Source organism: Capricornis sumatraensis, chromosome 4 (assembly GCF_032405125.1).
Source record: "Capricornis sumatraensis isolate serow.1 chromosome 4, serow.2, whole genome shotgun sequence".
NCBI classification, from domain to species: domain Eukaryota; kingdom Metazoa; phylum Chordata; class Mammalia; order Artiodactyla; family Bovidae; genus Capricornis; species Capricornis sumatraensis.
The window spans coordinates 102,879,716-102,898,203 of record NC_091072.1 but is presented as its reverse complement, the minus strand read 5'-3'; the positions used below and the strand labels follow the sequence as shown (position 1 = coordinate 102,898,203).

The following is an 18,488-nucleotide window of genomic DNA, read 5'->3' as shown; positions in this document are numbered from 1 at the left end:
GCATTGGAAAAGGAAATGGCAACCCACTCCAGTGTTCTTGCCTGGAGAATCCCAGGGACAGGGGAGCCTGGTGGGCTGCCTTCTGTGGGATCGCACAGAAGTGATCGACTGAAGCGCCTTAGCAGCAGCAGCAGGTGAAAAGTGTATTAAAAGGGAAGAGATGAAAGATATAATTCATTATGATCAATGTCCTCATCATTAACACAATTCTAAAACATTCTCTCTAAGTCATGCTGATGTCATTTTCTTTCAACTTACTTTCATTATATATTAAAACATGTATGTGATTTGTACTTTATATAATACTTCTCATTCTAATTAGAAAATCTTCATACAATAAATCATACTACTGAGAGATGATAAATGAAATTTATACTCTTTATTTTGTCCATTTAATGTAATCCCTTGCAATTTTGTTGGAATAATCCTATGAAATATTCATTTTTCCTTTTTTCTGTCATGTATTTATTAGAAGACTCCACTGCTTAAAAACAGAAACAGATAATCTCATTTCCTTCAAAAGATCAAAAGTGAAATTTAAAAGACTAAAGTAGCAACCCATTTTTCTTTGTGCACCACTCATTACTTTATCTGATATAAATCAATTAAAGATTTTCTTAGCAAATAAACTTTAAAATGTTTAATGATTAAATTATTAATTTTATTTTAATATTAATATATGAAGTAATTAACATAACATGAGGATGCTCTATACTTATATATATGTATAATAAAATAGATAGATTAAATAGCTGAATTATGTTATTTAATAGGAAATATATTCACTTAAAGATTTGTCTATAATTTCATTGAAATCATTAATGTTTGGCATCCTCTGTGATTTGCTAAGAATATACATATAGAAACATTTCTATTTTTTTAATTTTATTAAATATAAATTTATTTATTTTAATTGGAGGCTAATTACTTTACAATATTGTACTGGTTTTGCCATACATCAACATGAATCTGGAGGATATGCAGCATTTATCTACTTTTCTTTTGGTATTGAAACACAAACTGAAAAGTAACCACTTGCCTCAGATCATAGCATCTCTGTCATCCAGATTGTAGCCCAGCGCATTTTCCGTTTGAGCATCCTTATTTCTCAGCTATTAAGCTTAAAAAAAACCATTTTACTCCCTTGAAGTTCTGCCCCACGTTTATCTTTTGCATCAGGCAACTGATCCAAAGGGATATTCCAGAAATGTGTAAGTAAACCTCTCCTATGCATACAAACCTATTCACTTAATTCCCATCTCTGCTAGATATATCACTTTATTTGTTTTGCTAAAATCATGACAGATCCCTTCTCCTTATTTCTGATATTCACATTTCTGCTGTGAGCAATAAAATGCAAAATCATTGCTTCCCTCCCAGACACTAGCACATGTCACATCAATCAAATTTCACTAAATTTTCTCTATTTTATGGTGACTCAAGGGAAATAGTTCAGCAAATAAAAACAATGTCAGAAACCTATAGAAGATGTGGAAATACACTATCCTCCTTTTCAATAAAGTTGGTCTAGAAGTTTAAGGGAGCCATATTTAAAGAGAGAACTGCAAGGAATATGACAATATTGGGTATTATGAGCATAGATACTTAAACTAGGATCTGGTATCTCTCTGGCTGCACAAATAGCTCAAATTTTTCACGTCCAGTTGTTTCAACCTATGAAGAAAGTCATACATTGATCTCCTGGGAATGAAGCAAAGTCAAGGCCAAATCTCTGCTAAAGTATAGACCATAAGGGATTTCTGGAAGCCATACTTGGCATTCTCAGTAGCCTCCTAATTCTCCTCTATAGTGAATCTCTCTTGAGAATGGCTATGTTCATATTTGTATCCCATAGAAGATCTCAATGTTGACTTTTGTAAAATAACCACTTCCATTAACCACAATTATTTAATATTTCATGAGTAATAGAAATAAATGGGAAATCTTACAAAAATAGAACTTTTAATCTAACATGCCCTTGATAAATAGACAGTATATACAAATAACAGATTCTCAAAGCAATAAGGATCTAACCAATTAGTTGAAGTGTTTGTTCTGAAGTCAATAATGACTTCATTAGACAATGAAACCTTGGTACTTTACATGATACTAGCAAGGCAGAAGTCACTTAGAATTAAGTGCCTACTAAAACAAGATTGAAAAAGCTTGCATAATGAGTATGAGTCCTGTGTACTGTGCTGGCATCTTCCAAATGCATCTGAGAGCTAAAAGAAAAAATATACATAACTTTAATATTTCAGTCATCTCATAACCAAGGAGATGGCATTACCGATAATAAATCCTGGTTCTATAGTCTCCTTAATTATATAAATGATTTAATTCAAAGCTTTTCCTCCTGTCTCACGTGAATATTAGTGTGTTGACTGGGAAATGTTGGGGACAGAGAATTAGTATGAAACTTCTATAGATTCAGATGACTCAAAAGCTGAATTTGGAAGCACCACGTAGACTCCCTTGCCAAGAGAAGGATCCATCTCCCTCCGCTTCATGAAGCTAGCCATGCATTGTTCAGGGATCCTGTCATCATCTCACATGAAGGAGCTATTTTTCTCTTGTGTGCATTTGTCACTCTTATCTTTTTTGTACAGTTCTTCTGTGTATTCTGGGATTCCCTGGTGGCTCAGATGGTAAAGTGTCTGGGCCAGGAAAATCCCCTGGAGAAGGAAACGGCAACCCACTCCAGTATTCTTGCCTGGGAAATTCCATGGACAGAGGAACCTGGTGGGCTACAGTCCATGGTGTCGCAAAGAGTCAGACATGACTGAGCGACTTCACTTCTGTGTATTCTTGCCATCTCTGCTTAATATCTTCTGCTTCTGTTGGGTCCATGCCATTTCTGTCCTTTATTGAGCCCATATTTGCATGAAATGTTCCCTTGGTATCTCTAATTTTCCTGGAGAGATCTCTAGTCTTTCCCATTCTGTTCTTTTCCTCTATTTCTTAGCACTGATCGCTGAAGAAGTCTTTCTTATCTCTTCTTCCTATTCTTTGGAACTCTGCATTCAGATGCTTACATCTTTCCTTTTCTCCTTTGCTTTTCGCTTCTCTTCTTTTCACAGCTATTTGTAAGGCCACCCCAGACAGCCATTTTGCTTTTTTGCATTTCTTTTCCATGAGGATGGTCTTGATCCCTGTCTCCTGTACAATGTCATGAACCTCATTCCATAGTTCATCAGGCACTCTATCTATCAGATCTAGGCCCTTAAATCCATTTCTCACTTCCACTGTATAATCATAAGGGATTTGATTTAGGTCAAACCTGAATGGTCTAGTGGTTTTCCCTACTTTCTTCAATTTGAGTCTGAATTTGGTAATAAGGAGTTCATGATCTGAGCCACAGTCAGCTTCTGGTCTTGTTTTTGTTGACTGTATAGAGCTTCTCCATCTTTGGCTGCAAAGAATATAATCAATCTGATTTTGATATTGACCATCTGGTGATGTCCATGTGTAGAGTCTTCTCTTGTGTTTTTGGAATAGGGTGTTTGCTATGACCAGTGCATTTTCTTGGCAAAACTCTATTAGTCTTTGCCCTGCTTCATTCCGCATTCCAAGGCCAAATTTGCCTGTTACTCCAGGTGTTTCTTGACTTCCTACTTTTGCATTCCAGCCCCCTATAATGAAAAGGATAACTTTTTTGGGTGTTAGTTCTACGAGGTCTTGTACATCTTCATAGAACCGTTCAACTTCAGCTTCTTCAGCATTACTGGTTGGGGCATAGACTTGGATTACTGTGATATTCAATGGTTTGCCTTGGAAACGAACAGAGATCATTCTGTTGTTTTTGAGATTGCATCCAAGTAGTGCATTTCAGACTCCTTTGTTGACCATGATGGCTACTCCATTTCTTCTAAGGGGCCTCTCCACCATGACCCGCCCATCTTGGGTTGCCCTGCGGGCATGGCTTAGTTTCATTGAGTTAGACAAGGCTGTGGTCCTAGTGTGATTAGATTGACTAGTTTTCTGTGAGTATGGTTTCAGTGTGTCTCCCCTCTGATGCCCTCTTGCAACACCTACCATTTTACTTGGGTTTCTCTTACCTTGGGCGTGGGGTGTCTTTTCACAGCTACTCCAGCAAAGGGTAGCCTCTGCTCCTTACCTTGGATGAGGGGTTATCTCCTCAGCACCACCCTTCCTGACCTTCAACATGGGATAGCTCCTCTAGGCCCTCCTATGCCCATGCAGCCACTGCCCCTTGGATGTGGAGATGCTCCTCCCACCCACCGCCCCTGGCCTTGGGCATGGGATTGCTCTTCCCAGCCGCTGCCCCTGGCATTGGGCATGGGGTAGCTCCTCTTGGCCGCCGCCCCTGACCTCGGATGCAGGGTAGCTCCTCCCAGCCGCCGCTGCTGGCATTGGACGTGGGGTAGCTCCTCTCGGCCGTTCCTTCACTGTCATAGTCTAGCACTCTTGGCCACTGCCCCTGACCTCTGACATGGGGTAACTCCTCTTGGCCACCGCCATTCAGGCACGGGGTCCTCCTGGCTTCTGCCCCTGACCTCGGACATGGAGTAGCTCCTCACGACCGCCCTTAGTGTGCCAGGCGCAGCCGCCCACACTTAGTGCACCAAAGAAAGGCAATGCCAAAGAATGGCAATGCCAAATCCCAAAGAAAGGCAATGCCAAAGAATGCTCAAACTACCGCACAATTGCACGCATCTCACATGCTAGTAAAGTAATGCTCAAAATTCTCCCAGCCAGGCTTCAGCAATACGGGAACTGTGAACTCCCTGATGTTCGAGCTGGTTTCAGAAAAGGTAGAGGAACCAGAGATCAAATTGACAAAATTCGCTGGATCATGGAGAAGCAAGAGAGTTTCAGAAAAACATCTATTTCTGCTTTATTGACTATGCCAAAGCCTTTGACTGTGTGGATCACAATAAACTGTGGAAAACTCTGAAAGAGATGGAAATACAAGACCACCTGACCTGCCTCTTGAGAAATCTGTATGCAGGTCAGGAAGCAACAGTTAGAACTGGACATGGAACAACAGACTGGTACTAAATAGGAAAAGGAGTACGTCAAGGCTGTATATTGTCACCCTGCTTATTTAACTTATATGCAGAGTACATCATGAGAAATGCTGGACTGGAAGAAGCATGAGCTGGAATCAAGATTGCCAGGAGAAATATCAATAACTTCAGATACGCAGATGAAACCACCCTTATGGCAGAAAGTGAAGAGGAACTAAAAAGCCTCCTGATGAAAGTGAAAGTGGAGAGTGAAAAAGTTGGCTTAAAGCTCAACATTCACAAAACGAAGATCATGGCATCCGGTCCCATCACTTCATGGGAAATAGATGGGCAAACAGTGGAAACAGTACCAGACTTTATTTTTTTGGGCTTCAAAATCACTGCAGATTGTGACTGCAGCCATCAAATTAAAAGATGCTTACTCCTTCGAAGAAAAGTTATGACCAACCTAGACAGCATATTCAAAAGCATATGCCAACTAAGGTCCATCTAGTCAAGGCTATGGTTTTTCCTGTGGTCACGTATGGATGTGAGACTTGGAGTGTGAAGAAGTCTGAGCACCGAAGAATTGATGCTTTTGAACTGTGGTGTTGGAGAAGACTCCTGAGAGTCCCTTGGACTGCAAGGAGATCCAACCAGTCCATTCTGAAGGAGATCAACCCTGGGATTTCTTTAGAAGGAATGATGCTAAAGTTGAAATTCCAGTACTTTGGCCACCTCATGTGAAGAGTTGACTCATTGGAAAAGACTCTGATGCTGGGAGGGATTGGGGGCAGGAGGAGAAGGGGACAACAGAGGATGAGATGGCTGGATGGCATCACTGACTCGATGGATGTGAGTCTGAGTGAACTCCAGGAGTTGGTGATGGACAGGGAGGCCTGGTGTGCTGCAATTCATGGGGTCACAAAGAGTCGCACATGACTGAGGGACTGAACTGAACTGAAACTATTTTTAAGCTTATAGCACATATACGTGTCTGGAATTATCCAGGAGATGATACACATGAAAAAACTAAAAATATATGAAAATTTTCACAATTTTTTGCTATTTTTTCAAACTTTTAATTTTTTTTTAATTGAAGGTTAATTGCTTTACAGAATTTCATTAATTTCTGTCAATCCTCAACATGAATCAGCCATAGGTATACATATATCCCCTCCCTTTTGAACCTCCCTCCCATCTCCCTCCCCATCCCATTCCTTTAGGTTGATACAGAGCCCCTGTTTGTTTGAGTTTCCTGAGACATACAGCAAATTCCTATTGGCTATCCATTTTATATATGGCAATATAAGTTGTCATGTTACTCTTTCCATACATCTCAACCTCTCCTCACCTCCCCCCATGTCCATAAATCTATTTGCTATGTCTGTTTCTCCACTGCTGCCCTGTAAATAAGTTCTTCAGTACCATTCTTCTAGATTCCACATTTATATGTTAGAATATGATATTTATCTTTCTCTTTCTGAGTCATATCACTCTGTATAATAGGTTCTAGGTTCATCCACCTCATTAGAACTGACTCAAATGTGTTCCTTTTTGTGCCTGAGTAATATTCCATTGTGTATATGTACCACAACTTTATCCATTCATCTGTTAATAGACATCTAGGTTGCGTCCATGTTCTAGCTATTGTAAATAGTGATGCAATGAACAAGGGGACATATGTGTCTTTTTCAATTTTGGTTTCCTCAGGTTATATGCCTAGGAATGGGATTGATGTATCATATGGTGGTTCTATTTCTAGTGTTCTAAAGTAATCTCCATACCATCTTCCATAGTGGCTGTATCGACTTACCATCAACAGTGCAAGAGTGTTCCCTTTTCTCCACACCCTCTCCAGCATTTATTGTTTGTAGACTTTTTTATGATGACCATTCTGACCAGTGTGAGGTGATATCTCATTTCAGTTTTGATTTGCATTTTTCTAATAGTGAGCAATGTTGAGCATCTTTTCTTGTGTTTGTTATCTATCTATATGTCTTCTTTGGAGAAATGTCTGTTTAAGTCCTTTTCCCAGTTTTTAATTGGGTTGTCTGCATTGAGTTGTATGAGCTGCTTCTATATTTTGAAAATTATTCCTTTGTCAGTTGTTTCATTTGCTATTATTTTCTCCCATTCTGAAGGTTGTCTTTTCACCTTGCTTATTTTTTGGGGCTCTAAAATCACTGAAGATGGTGACTGCAGCCACGAAATTAAAAGACGCTTACTCCTTGGAAGAAAAGTTATGACCAACCTAGGTAGTATATTCAAAAGCAGAGACATTACTTTGCCGACTAGTCAAGGCTATGGTTTTTCCCGTGGTCATGTATGTATGTGAGAGTTGGACTGTGAAGAAGGCTGAGCACCGAAGAATTGATGCGTTTGAACTGTGGTGTTGGAGAAGACTCTTGAGAGTCCCTTGGACTGCAAGGAGATCCAACCAGTCCATTCTGAAGGAGATCAACCCTGGGATTTCTTTGGAAGGAATGATGCTAAAGCTGAAGCTCCAGTACTTTGGCCACCTCATGCGAAGAACTGACTCATTGGAAAAGACTCTGACGCTGGGAGGGATTGGGGGCAGGAGAAGGGGACGACCGAGGATAAGATGGCTGGATGGCATCATGGACTCGATGGACGTTGAGTCTGAGTGAACTCCAGGAGATGATGATGGACAGGGAGGCCTGGGGTGCTGCGATTCATGGGTCACAAAGAGTCGGACACGACTGAGCGATTGAACTGAACTGATAGTTTCCTATAAGAAAATGATACAAAGAGCTGATCATTTGAAAAAACCCTGATGTTGGGAAAGATTGAAGGCAGGAGGAGAAGGAGACAACAGAGGATGAGCTGGTTAGATGGCATCACTGACTCAATGGACATGAGTTTGGGTAAACTCGGGGAGTTGGTGATGGACAGGGAGGTCTGGCGTTCTGTGGTTCATGGGGTTGCAAAGAGTCAGACAGGACTGAGAGACTGAACTGAACTGAACTGATACTTTCCTTTGCTGTGCAAAAGCTTTTAAGTTTAATCAGGTCTCACTTGATTACATTTGTTTGTTGGTTTGTTTGTTTGTTTGTTTTTTGCTATTTTTTTCCATTAAAAATTATTTTATTCAAATACGCATGTTCCCAATCTTGAACCCCTCCCTCCCACCTCTCTCCCCATACCATCTCTCTGGGTCATCCCAGTTCACCAGCCCCAAGCATCCTGTATCCTGCATCAAACCTAGACTGGTGATTCATTTCTTATATGATATTATATGTGTTTCAATGCCATTCTCCCAAATCATCCCACCCTCGCCCTCTCCCACAGAGTCCAAAAGACTGTTCTATATAGCTGTGTCTCTTTTGCTGTCTTGCATACAGGGTTATCATTATCATCTTTCTAAATTCCATATATATGCATTAGTATACTGTATTGCTGTTTTTCTTTCTGGCTTACTTCCTTCTGTAAAATCGGCTCCAGTTTCATCCACCTCATTAGAACTGATTCCAATGTATTCTTTTGAATGGCTGAGTAATACTCCATTGTGTATATGTACCACAGCTTTCTTATCCATTCATCTGCTGATGGACATCTAGGTTGCTTCCATGTCCTGGCTATTATAAACAGTGCTGTGATGAACATTGGGGTACATGTATCTCTTTCAATTCTGGTTTCCTTGGTGTGTATGCCCAGCAGTGGGATTTCTGGGTCATAAGGCAGTTCTATTTCCAGTTTTTTAAGAAACCTGCACACTGTTCTCCATAGTGGCTGTACTAGTTTGCATTCCCACCAACAGTGTAAGAGAGTTCCCTTTTCTCCACACCCTCTCCAGCATTTATTGCTTGTAGACTTTTGGATCAACATCACTCACTATCAGAGAAATGCAAATCAAAACCACAATGAGGTACCATTTTGCATTTGTTTTTATTTCTGTTACTCTAGAAGGTGGGTCTGGAGAAGACGATGGCATCCCACTCCAGAACTCTTACCTGGAAAATCCCATGGACAGAAAAGCCTGGTAGGCTACAGTCAATGGGTTGCGAAGAGTCGGACACAACTGAGCGACCTCACTTTCAGTTTTCATTTTCATGCATTGGAAAAGGAAATGGCAACCCACTCCAGTGTTCTTGCCTGGAGAATCCCAGGGACAGGGGAGTCTGGTGGGCTGTCATCTATGGGGTCGCACAGAGTCGGACATGACTGAAGTGACTTAGCAGCAGCAGCAGCAGGAGGTGGGTCACAGTGGATCTTGCTCTAATTTATTTCACTGAGTGTTCTGCCTATGTTTCCCTCTAAGAGTTTAATAGCTTCTGGTCTTACATTTAGATCTTTAATCCTTTTTGAGTTTATCTTTGTATGTGGTGTTAGGAAGTGTTCTAATTTCATTCTTTTACATGTAGCTATCCAGTCTTCCCAGCACCATTTATTGAAGAGGCTGTCTTTGCCCCATTGTATATTCTTGCCTCCTTTGTCAAAAATAAGGTACCCATATGTGCATGTGTTTATTTCTGGGCTTTCTATCTTGTTCCCTTGGTCTATATTTCTGTTTTTATGCCAGAACTATACTGTCTTGATGGCTGCAGCTTTGTAGTATAATCTGAAGTCAGGAACGTTGATTCCCTCAGCTCCATTCTTCATTCTCAAGACTACTTTGGCTATTCTGGGTCTTTCCTGCTTCCCTACGAATTGTGAAATTTTTGTTCTAGTTCTGTAAAAAATACCATTGGTAATTTGTTAGGGATCATATTGAATCTGTATATTACACTTGGTAGTATAGTCATTTTCACAATATTGATTCTTCCTACCCAGGAACATGGAATATCTCTCCATCTGTTTATGTGATCTTTGATTTATTTCATTAGTGTCTTATAATTTTCTGTGTACAGTTCTTTTGTCTCCTTAGGTAAGTTTATTCCTAGATATTTAATTCTTTTTGTTGCAATGGTGAATGGGATTGATTCCTTAATTTCTCTTTCTGAATTTTCATTCTTAGTATATAGAAATGCAAGTGATTTCTGTGTACTGATTTTGTATCCTGCAACTTTGCTAAATTCACTGATTAGCTCTAGTAATTTTCTGATACTATCTTTAGGGTTTTCTATGTACAGTATTGTGTCATCTGCAAACAGTGAGAATTTTACTTCTTCTTTTCTGATCTGGATTCCTTTTATTTCTTTTTCTTCTCTGATTGCTATTACTAGGACTTTCTGAACTATGTTGAATAATAGTGGTGAAATTGGACACCCTTGTCTTGCTCCTGATCCTTTATTAATGATGACAATGAAACCAAACCAGACAAAACACAGCAACAGCAGAGGAATGTAGATTATCTTTGGCCTCTGAAATACTGGGATTCAAAACTCTTCTTACTTATAAACAAGTCCAGCTCCAGAGGATCAATGGCTGGGCTCATGAGACAAATGGGGAACAGGTGGACTGGGTTTGAGGAGTATTCAAAGAGCTGGTGCAAAGCATCACAAGGCCTGTTTCTCCCTGGCAGGGCAAAGATGAAGTCACAGGAAGGAACACATTGGAAACAGGAATATGACAGAGCTCTTGCTCTTCAGTTCTCCCCCCAGAGGCACCAGAAAGGAGAGACAGCACCAAGGACTGCTCCTGTGACTGCAGGAGGCCAATGATTCAGACATACAGGACTCAGGACAATTCCAGCAAAGCTGGGAACCAGCAGGGGAAGTCTGTGAGCTTCAGGGAGACTCACTGTGGATTTAAACTATTATCCAACCATCAGATAATAGAGTGGCTGTCTTTTCCAAGGCCATGAAAATGTTGATGGACAGAATCCCATCTGTTTCATATTTTATTTCCTTTTTAAAATTATTTTTATTGAAATAGCATTGACATATAACATTGCATTAGTTTCAGGGGTACAATATAATGATTAGATATTTGTATAAATCACAAAATAATCACCAAAATAGGTCTAGTTAACACCCCACCACCACAAATAGTTACAATCAGTTTTTTGTGACGAGAACTTTTAAGATCTACTCTCTTAGCAACTTTCAAATACATAACAGAATTATTAGCTATAGTCACCATGCTTTACATGATACTAGATTATTTTAACTAACTGCTGATTTATTTTACCATAAATATGGAAACTTATGTTTGGAGAATTACCATGGCATAGGGAAAAAGAAACATAATTTTATATCATGATGAATTTACTGAAATGAGTGAACTTATCAAAAATTCTGGATTTTCCACGTCACCTGGGGTGGATGGGAGAAGTACCACTGGATTCTCAGGTGATTAATACATTTCAATTTCAAATTAACTTATTACAAAAGAAGTTGAAATAGCATAAGTTCGTTTATAAAAATTAGAGTTTTAAACATATAGATTAACAAGACAGATGAACGAATGAATGAATGAAGTCACTCAGTCGTGTCCGACTCTTTGTGACCCCATGGACTGTAGCCTACCAGGCTCCTCTGTCCATGGGATTTTCCAGGCAATGGTACTGGAGTGGATTGCCATTTCCTTCTCCAGCGGATCTTCCCAACCCAGGGATCGAACCTGGGTCTCCCGCATTGTAGACACACGCTTTACCGTCTGAGCCACCAGGGAAGTGGAGAAAGAGACAGATAGATTGGAATTTATTCAGCATATTCAAAGCTATTGATTGGGGAAGGAGAGGGTGACATGGTATGAGAGCGTGGCATGGGGAACTCAAAGACAGTGCTCTGTGACAACCTAGCAGGGTGCGATGGGGATGGAGGTGGGTGGGAGGTTCAAGAAAGAGAGGATATATGTATACCTAATGCTGATTCATGTTGATGTATGGCAAAAGACATCACAATATTATAAAATAATTATTCTCTAATTTAAAAAATAAAGATATTCATTAACAGAACAAACTTTTTCTCTAAGATGTCACAGTTGAAACAAGTATGTCTTTCCAGTGTCTTTTTAACAGAGGAAATAGGGACATGGGATTGGCGACTAAAATGGAAGATCTGCTATTGAAACATGTTAAACATTTCTCCTAAAGTTGCCTTTTAAGTCTTGGATTCAAGCATATATTTCCAGCTGAGGTTAAACAAAGTAATGCTCTCCTTTTTTTTTTTTTTTTTTTTTTCAGCTCTTATGTCTTAAACGCATTCCTTTTTCATGGCCTATCTCATGCCATAATTTTTACATTTTTGTATTTTTATTGGCGATTTTACTGCTTAAAATGGTCCTCAAAGCCCAGTCTTAAGGTATCGTTTCTTAAGAGCATGTACATTCATATAATCCATTATTGAAAACACTGGTAAAGAGCAGATTCTATGAAAAACTGAAAGCACATGAATTGCTATGCTCAGTGGAGACATAAGTTATTGTTTAACATTGTCCTAAGAAGTATTTGTTTTCAGTACTTGACTGGTTTGCATAGTGCTCTTCAAGAAATTCATGTCCATCTGGAGTCTGAAGCTTTGACCTTATTTGGAAATAGACTCTTTGCATATGTAAGCAAGCTAAGATGAGGACATATACATTAATTTTCCATGTAGCTTTATTTAGTGACAGGTTGTCCATGATGTGTAATTTTAAATGACACTGTGGTTTACAGATAAACATCAGATAAAAGCTATTGTGACATTTATAATTAAACATGAGTATGTTTATGTCACGATAGTGAAGCTCTTTTTAATAGTCTCTTTCTTCAGTATGTTCTGTGTATTACTTAATCATATACCATGAATAACTTCATTTATCTCCCAAAGAAATGGTAAAAATAATTTAAAATTCTTTGTTCAGGAATTTCTATTAAGATCATTAAATAACCCCAGGTTTCATTTAATTTAAGCTATATATTTTATGGAACTCCTGGATTAAAAAGCAACATAATATAAATCTCAGAAACTTAATATGAATGGAATATTATAGACATCTTTTCAGGTCAAAACAGTGAGCAAGAAAATGCTGGGAAAGAATATTGCTTATATTGGACAAGAGAAAGGGAATCTGAGGTTTCAAAAACAATGTAGAATTCTCACAATTTTTTGTAAGAAGTGAAAATTATGCAGAAAGCTATCTTTGTCACCTCTATATTCTCAGAAAAAAATGTCAAAAATAATTGTTGAATGAATCAATGGTAATGGGTCAAATCATGATCAGGTTTTTTATTTCAACATTCAATGAAAATATATAAAAGCTTAAAAATAAGCCTGACATCTCTTATAGTGTAGAATAATTGATACCCTATAGTGTAGAATAATGGATGTCTTAAACATCACAATGAATTTTTTATGTTTTCTTTATGATTCGAGAAAAAAAACACTTTTTCATGGCGCTTCCCAGATGGCTCAGTCAGTAAAGAAACCACCTGGAATGCAGGAAACCTTGGTTTTATCCCTGGTTCGGGAAGATCCACTAGAAAAGAGAATGACAACCCACTTCAGTATTCTTGTTTGGAGAATTCCAGGGACAGAGGAGCCTGCTGAGCTACAGTCCATGGGGTTGCAAAGAGTCAGACACAACTGAGCAGCTAACACTTGTTCACAACCTAGTCTGTTGCCACTTAAGACCTGCTTATCTCTACTGCTTGGTTATCATTTCTACTCCTTATCAAGTTTTGGATTATTATGAAAATGTATATCTTTCCATATATTTTCATGCTCTGATTTCAGGCCACTCTCAACTAAATATTTTATTTGAAATAGTTTACTAATTTGGACCACTGTTTAGTGGTTGGTGTCTTGAGACCAATCTCCATTGTGCGTTGTTTTTTTTTTTTTAAATCAATTAATTCCCCTGAGTCCACTGTAATAGAGCAGTATGGCTAACTTGAATAATATTACTTCTGTATAAAAAATTGTATCATCTTACTCACCAAGCTTGAAAAGACATTACATAAGCTTTCATTTCAATTATATCAAGTACTAAGATAATACTTCTTTAAGTGACAAGAGGTAGGAAATAATCCTGGGAACTGAGATCTTTGGAAATATTTGCTTTACTATTTAGAAGTGTGTTGATACATACCCTTTTTGTAAACATTGGAGAGGGAGATCTTACAGTTATTCTTCATTATTGATATTTTGGTTATTTGGTTACAAATATATGATGACAGAGGGGAAAGAGATTGCAAAAGCTTTTGAAAAATCCCAAAGTACTTAGTTGAAGCAAATTAAAGAAGCTATTAGAAGTGATACTGACTAATCAGTCATATTTACCATAAATGTAAGTACTTCTTTGATAGCTTTTTACAAAAATATAAATTGGCCTTAATTGTATACAATTATGCTTATACAAATAATCTCAATTATGTACTATGTATGAATAAAATTAAACCACACATTTATATGCAATATATAAGGAAAATTTTGAAGCTACTATTTAATATTTTATGCAACATTTTTATTCATTATAGCATAATTTTTTTGTGATTAACAGGACTTTCATGATTTTTTGTGTTCTTGTCTACATAGCTTTCCATAATCATTTTTAATATCATAAATATCAAGACACCATATAGTCATTTTTGTACATTATTCAAAATAATACACTTGATGTCTTTTAACAATTACAGATATTCTTTTAATATGAGTTTTGCACATTTTATATAGGGAAGGTTAGCATTTATTATATAAAGGCAAAAGACAAGAAAAATGCTTATTTTATGACCAGAAAGAGAAGACTGAAAATGGACTATATCCTCCCAGAAATTTTATAAGTAAAAAATCTAAGTAAGTTTATTAACATATTGAATTAATTGGCTGATACTGAGAAAATAGCATTTTTTGAAAGTTCTGAAACCTCTGAAGACTACAGAAAACACATGAGGCAATGCAAACTTAGGCAGTCTTTCTAGATATAAACTATTAAAAAGAATTATATTAGATGACAGCACATCTAAAGTTTTAGTGGAAAATATTAAATAAGGATCAAATAATTAAACAAACTGTATATCAAGTTATTGTACAAATAAAAAAAAAAAAAGGAGGAATGAAGTAGAAAAAGAAAGAGAATCTTTGCCTCTCCAAAACTTACCTTGAATGTTTACTACTCCTTTTCATTACCCCTTAAGAAAAGAATAGGCGAGATTATGGAGAAGTGCCAAATGATTTTGGAAATAAGTAAGGATACTAGTAGTTTACAAAAAATTAAAATTAAAACTTAAGTAAAGGTACTACTTTTATGTATTTTACATATATATGTGGCTCTAGTGCTATACTATTATCAGGGACATGTTACTCTACCAGTTGGACAACTAAGTTCCTAAGGTATCTCCACAGATTGTAAAAGTTTCAAACGGATAAGGAAAAAGAAATGCTTATACAAAATAGACAAATTAAAATTTTGTATGAAGCAGAAAGCAATAAAAGTATATCTTCAATAATATTTGGATACACTGGAGGTAAGCTCTCAGTTTTACTTGAATTTTTAAAATCTCTGAGCCTCCTTTTCTCTTTTTTTCAGGAATATATTGAAGCATTCAGAAGAAAGGTTTTTTTTTTACTGATATGTGTGAGAAAACTGAAGGAAATACAGGATAGTGAATTAATACATGACATAATAAATTGCAAAACTTTAAAAGTCTTTTGTTACTATATACTACTAAAACATTTTACCCTAAAAGTACAAGGAAGCAATATTGTGTGTGTGTGTGTGTGCGTGTGTGTGTGTTTGTGTTTCTTTGCTGGTGCCATATGTATATATATATATATATTTTTAATTTCTTCATCTGTTTTACAGCTAAAACAAAGAATATCATTATATTGAAGGAAAATAATGAGAAATTACACAGAAGTTACCGAGTTTATCCTTCTTGGGTTGACAAGTGATCCACAGTGGCAGGTTGTACTGTTCCTATTTCTTCTTGTTACCTACATGCTAAGCGTGACTGGGAACCTGGTCATCATCACCCTCACCCTTTCAGATCCCCATCTGCAGACTCCAATGTATTTCTTCCTTCGAAACTTCTCATTCCTAGAAATATCATTCACATCTGTCTGCATTCCCAGATTCCTTATTGCGATCATGACCGGGGACAGAACCATTTCTTATAATGGTTGTGTGGCTCAGCTGTTTTTCTTCATCTTCTTGGGGGTGACAGAATTTTACCTCCTGGCTGCTATGTCCTATGACCGCTATGTAGCCATCTGCAAACCTCTACATTACACCACCATCATGAGCACTAGAGTCTGTATACTTCTTGTCTTTAGCTCCTGGCTTGCAGGATTCCTGATCATCTTTCCACCAATAATTCTGCTGCTGCGATTGGATTTCTGTGCCTCCAATATAGTTGATCATTTCATCTGTGATGCTTCTCCCATCTTGCAGCTTTCCTGCACAAGCACTCGCTTTCTAGAACTCATGGCATTATTTTTAGCTGTGGTAACACTCATGGTCACTTTAACATTAGTTGTTCTATCCTACACATATATTATCCAGACAATTCTGAGAATTCCTTCCACGAATCAAAGGAACAAAGCCTTTTCCACGTGTTCCTCCCACATGATAGTTGTCTCTCTGTCTTATGGCAGCTGCATCTTCATGTATATTAAGCCTTCAGCAAGCGAAAGGGTGACTCTAAGCAAAGGAGTGGCTGTGCTCAATACCTCAGTGGCTCCTCTTTTGAATCCATTTATATACACCCTACGAAATCAGCAAGTGCAGCAAGCCTTCAAGAACATGGTCCAGAGAATGGTCTTTTCTTCAAATAAGTGAATACGATCATATAAAAACAGTAACTCTGAAAAGAAAGCTGAATGAAAAACTCTCTGCTCTCTCTACGTAAATTCTTTCAACACCTCATTTCATTCTTTCTGTTAAGACAGATGTATACATCATCAATGTCCATTTTTCCTATTAGCCTAAAATCAAGGTCCTAACTCTTTTAAGTTACATGAAAAAGATCAGTTTTCACCTGTGTAACAGAATTTTAGATGTCAGTAATCTCCATTGTTTCTCATATCAAAGAAAGGTAGATTTGGCAGTCTTACAAAAATAGAGATTGTTTTAAGAAGATTACTAGAAATCACATATAGAAATAAAATATATTTTATATGAAATAAAAATATGTATTTTAATTAAAATGTCATATGTCACCAAGAAAACATGTTGTTATATTTAGAAGTATTATTAAAATATCTCCTTGAATTTATTAATAAAATAAAGCATGTTGGAAAATAAAATAGAAATTTAATATAAAGCCTGCTGTCAGTATCATTAAATTTGCTATTTGAAATGAGGCTGTATTTATTTTTTATTATTTTCCCCAGAAAATAATGGCAATTTCTGTGCAGTAGAAGGAATAAACTTTATCTTATTTTTCCTTTGATAATACCTCCTGAAAATTAGATCCTTTAACTTAAAATTAGCTTATTTTTGCTAACCATATTTGAAAAGGAAAACTATGGTCTCTGAAGGCAAATTAAGCTATCCTGATAAAATTCATATTTATATTCAGACTCTTTCAATTCATACAAGAATGTTCTCTCCTACAGACATGAAGAACATGATAAACTCAGAATCTAGAATGGTGTGAGACTGACACTTTGGAGGGTATCTTGGAAATGGCAATATATTAAATTTTTTTGCCTTTGTTTTCCTTTATTAGCAAATCTACAATATTGGCTTTCTCTTCCCATTGTCTTTTTTCACAGAAGTTTCTATCTCCCTCATTCATAGCCAAGAAAATGATCCTGGGAGTTAATATTTGAAAACTGTAAAAATGTGTCAAAGCCTGTTTCCTATGGTTAATGAGCCCCTCAACTCCAATGTATCACTAAGAAAATTGGTTGCCTTGGGATAGTAGTTATGTCTAACGAGATAAAGGTAAGAGAATTTGGCTTTGGTTTCTTGATTTCCAGCTTGGCCTAATAAAAGTACTACTCTTGGTTAAGGTAAAGAAGCTCCAATACTTTGGCCACCTGATTTGAACAGGCAACTCATTGGAAAAGACCCCAAAGCTGGGAAAGATTGAAGGCAGAAGGAGAAATGGGCAACAGAGGATGAGATGGTTGGATGGTATCACCAATTCAATAGACATGAACATAGGAAAACTCTGGGAGATAGTGAGGGACAGAGAAGCCTGGCATGCTGCAGTGCATGGGGTTGCAAAGAGTTGGACATGGCTTGACAAATGAACAACAACAAAGAGCTCTACATATTTCCTAAGTCCATGATAAAAATATCTCTTCTACTTGATCATAGAGAAATGTGATTATCCTTGAGCTCTCTCTTATTCTTAAATTATACTTTATGGAATGGATTACTTTTTTCCAACAGATTAATATAATATTACCATAAAAAGAAAACTAAATAATAATTTTCTTTGATTATGAATTATTGGGGCAGTGTGTAAAGAAATAATACAAGTTTGCCTTTAGAAAACTATCACAAGTAAACAGAAATGCATAAGTGAAAATTAAGAGTGTGCAAAACAACATGGAAATATAAATAGATGAATCTAAACTGTGTTATGATATATATGATCGATAGCTAAAAAAGTAGAAGGGTGAGAGAGAAAGCGAGGTCAGAAAATAAGACGGTAAGGGGTGGTGATCATTTCAATTGACA

General features: G+C 37.2%; 1 protein-coding gene across 1 annotated transcript; it reads left to right on the top strand.

Annotated features, from left to right (window-relative positions):
- The first annotated feature begins 15,683 nt into the window (after positions 1–15,683).
- On the top strand, positions 15,684–16,634 carry LOC138079283 (olfactory receptor 6C75). The gene has a single exon (XM_068972159.1). It carries the CDS (start codon positions 15,696–15,698, stop codon positions 16,632–16,634), a length of 939 nt encoding a protein of 312 aa, XP_068828260.1. The 5' UTR covers positions 15,684–15,695.
- Positions 16,635–18,488: the final 1,854 nt, after the last annotated feature.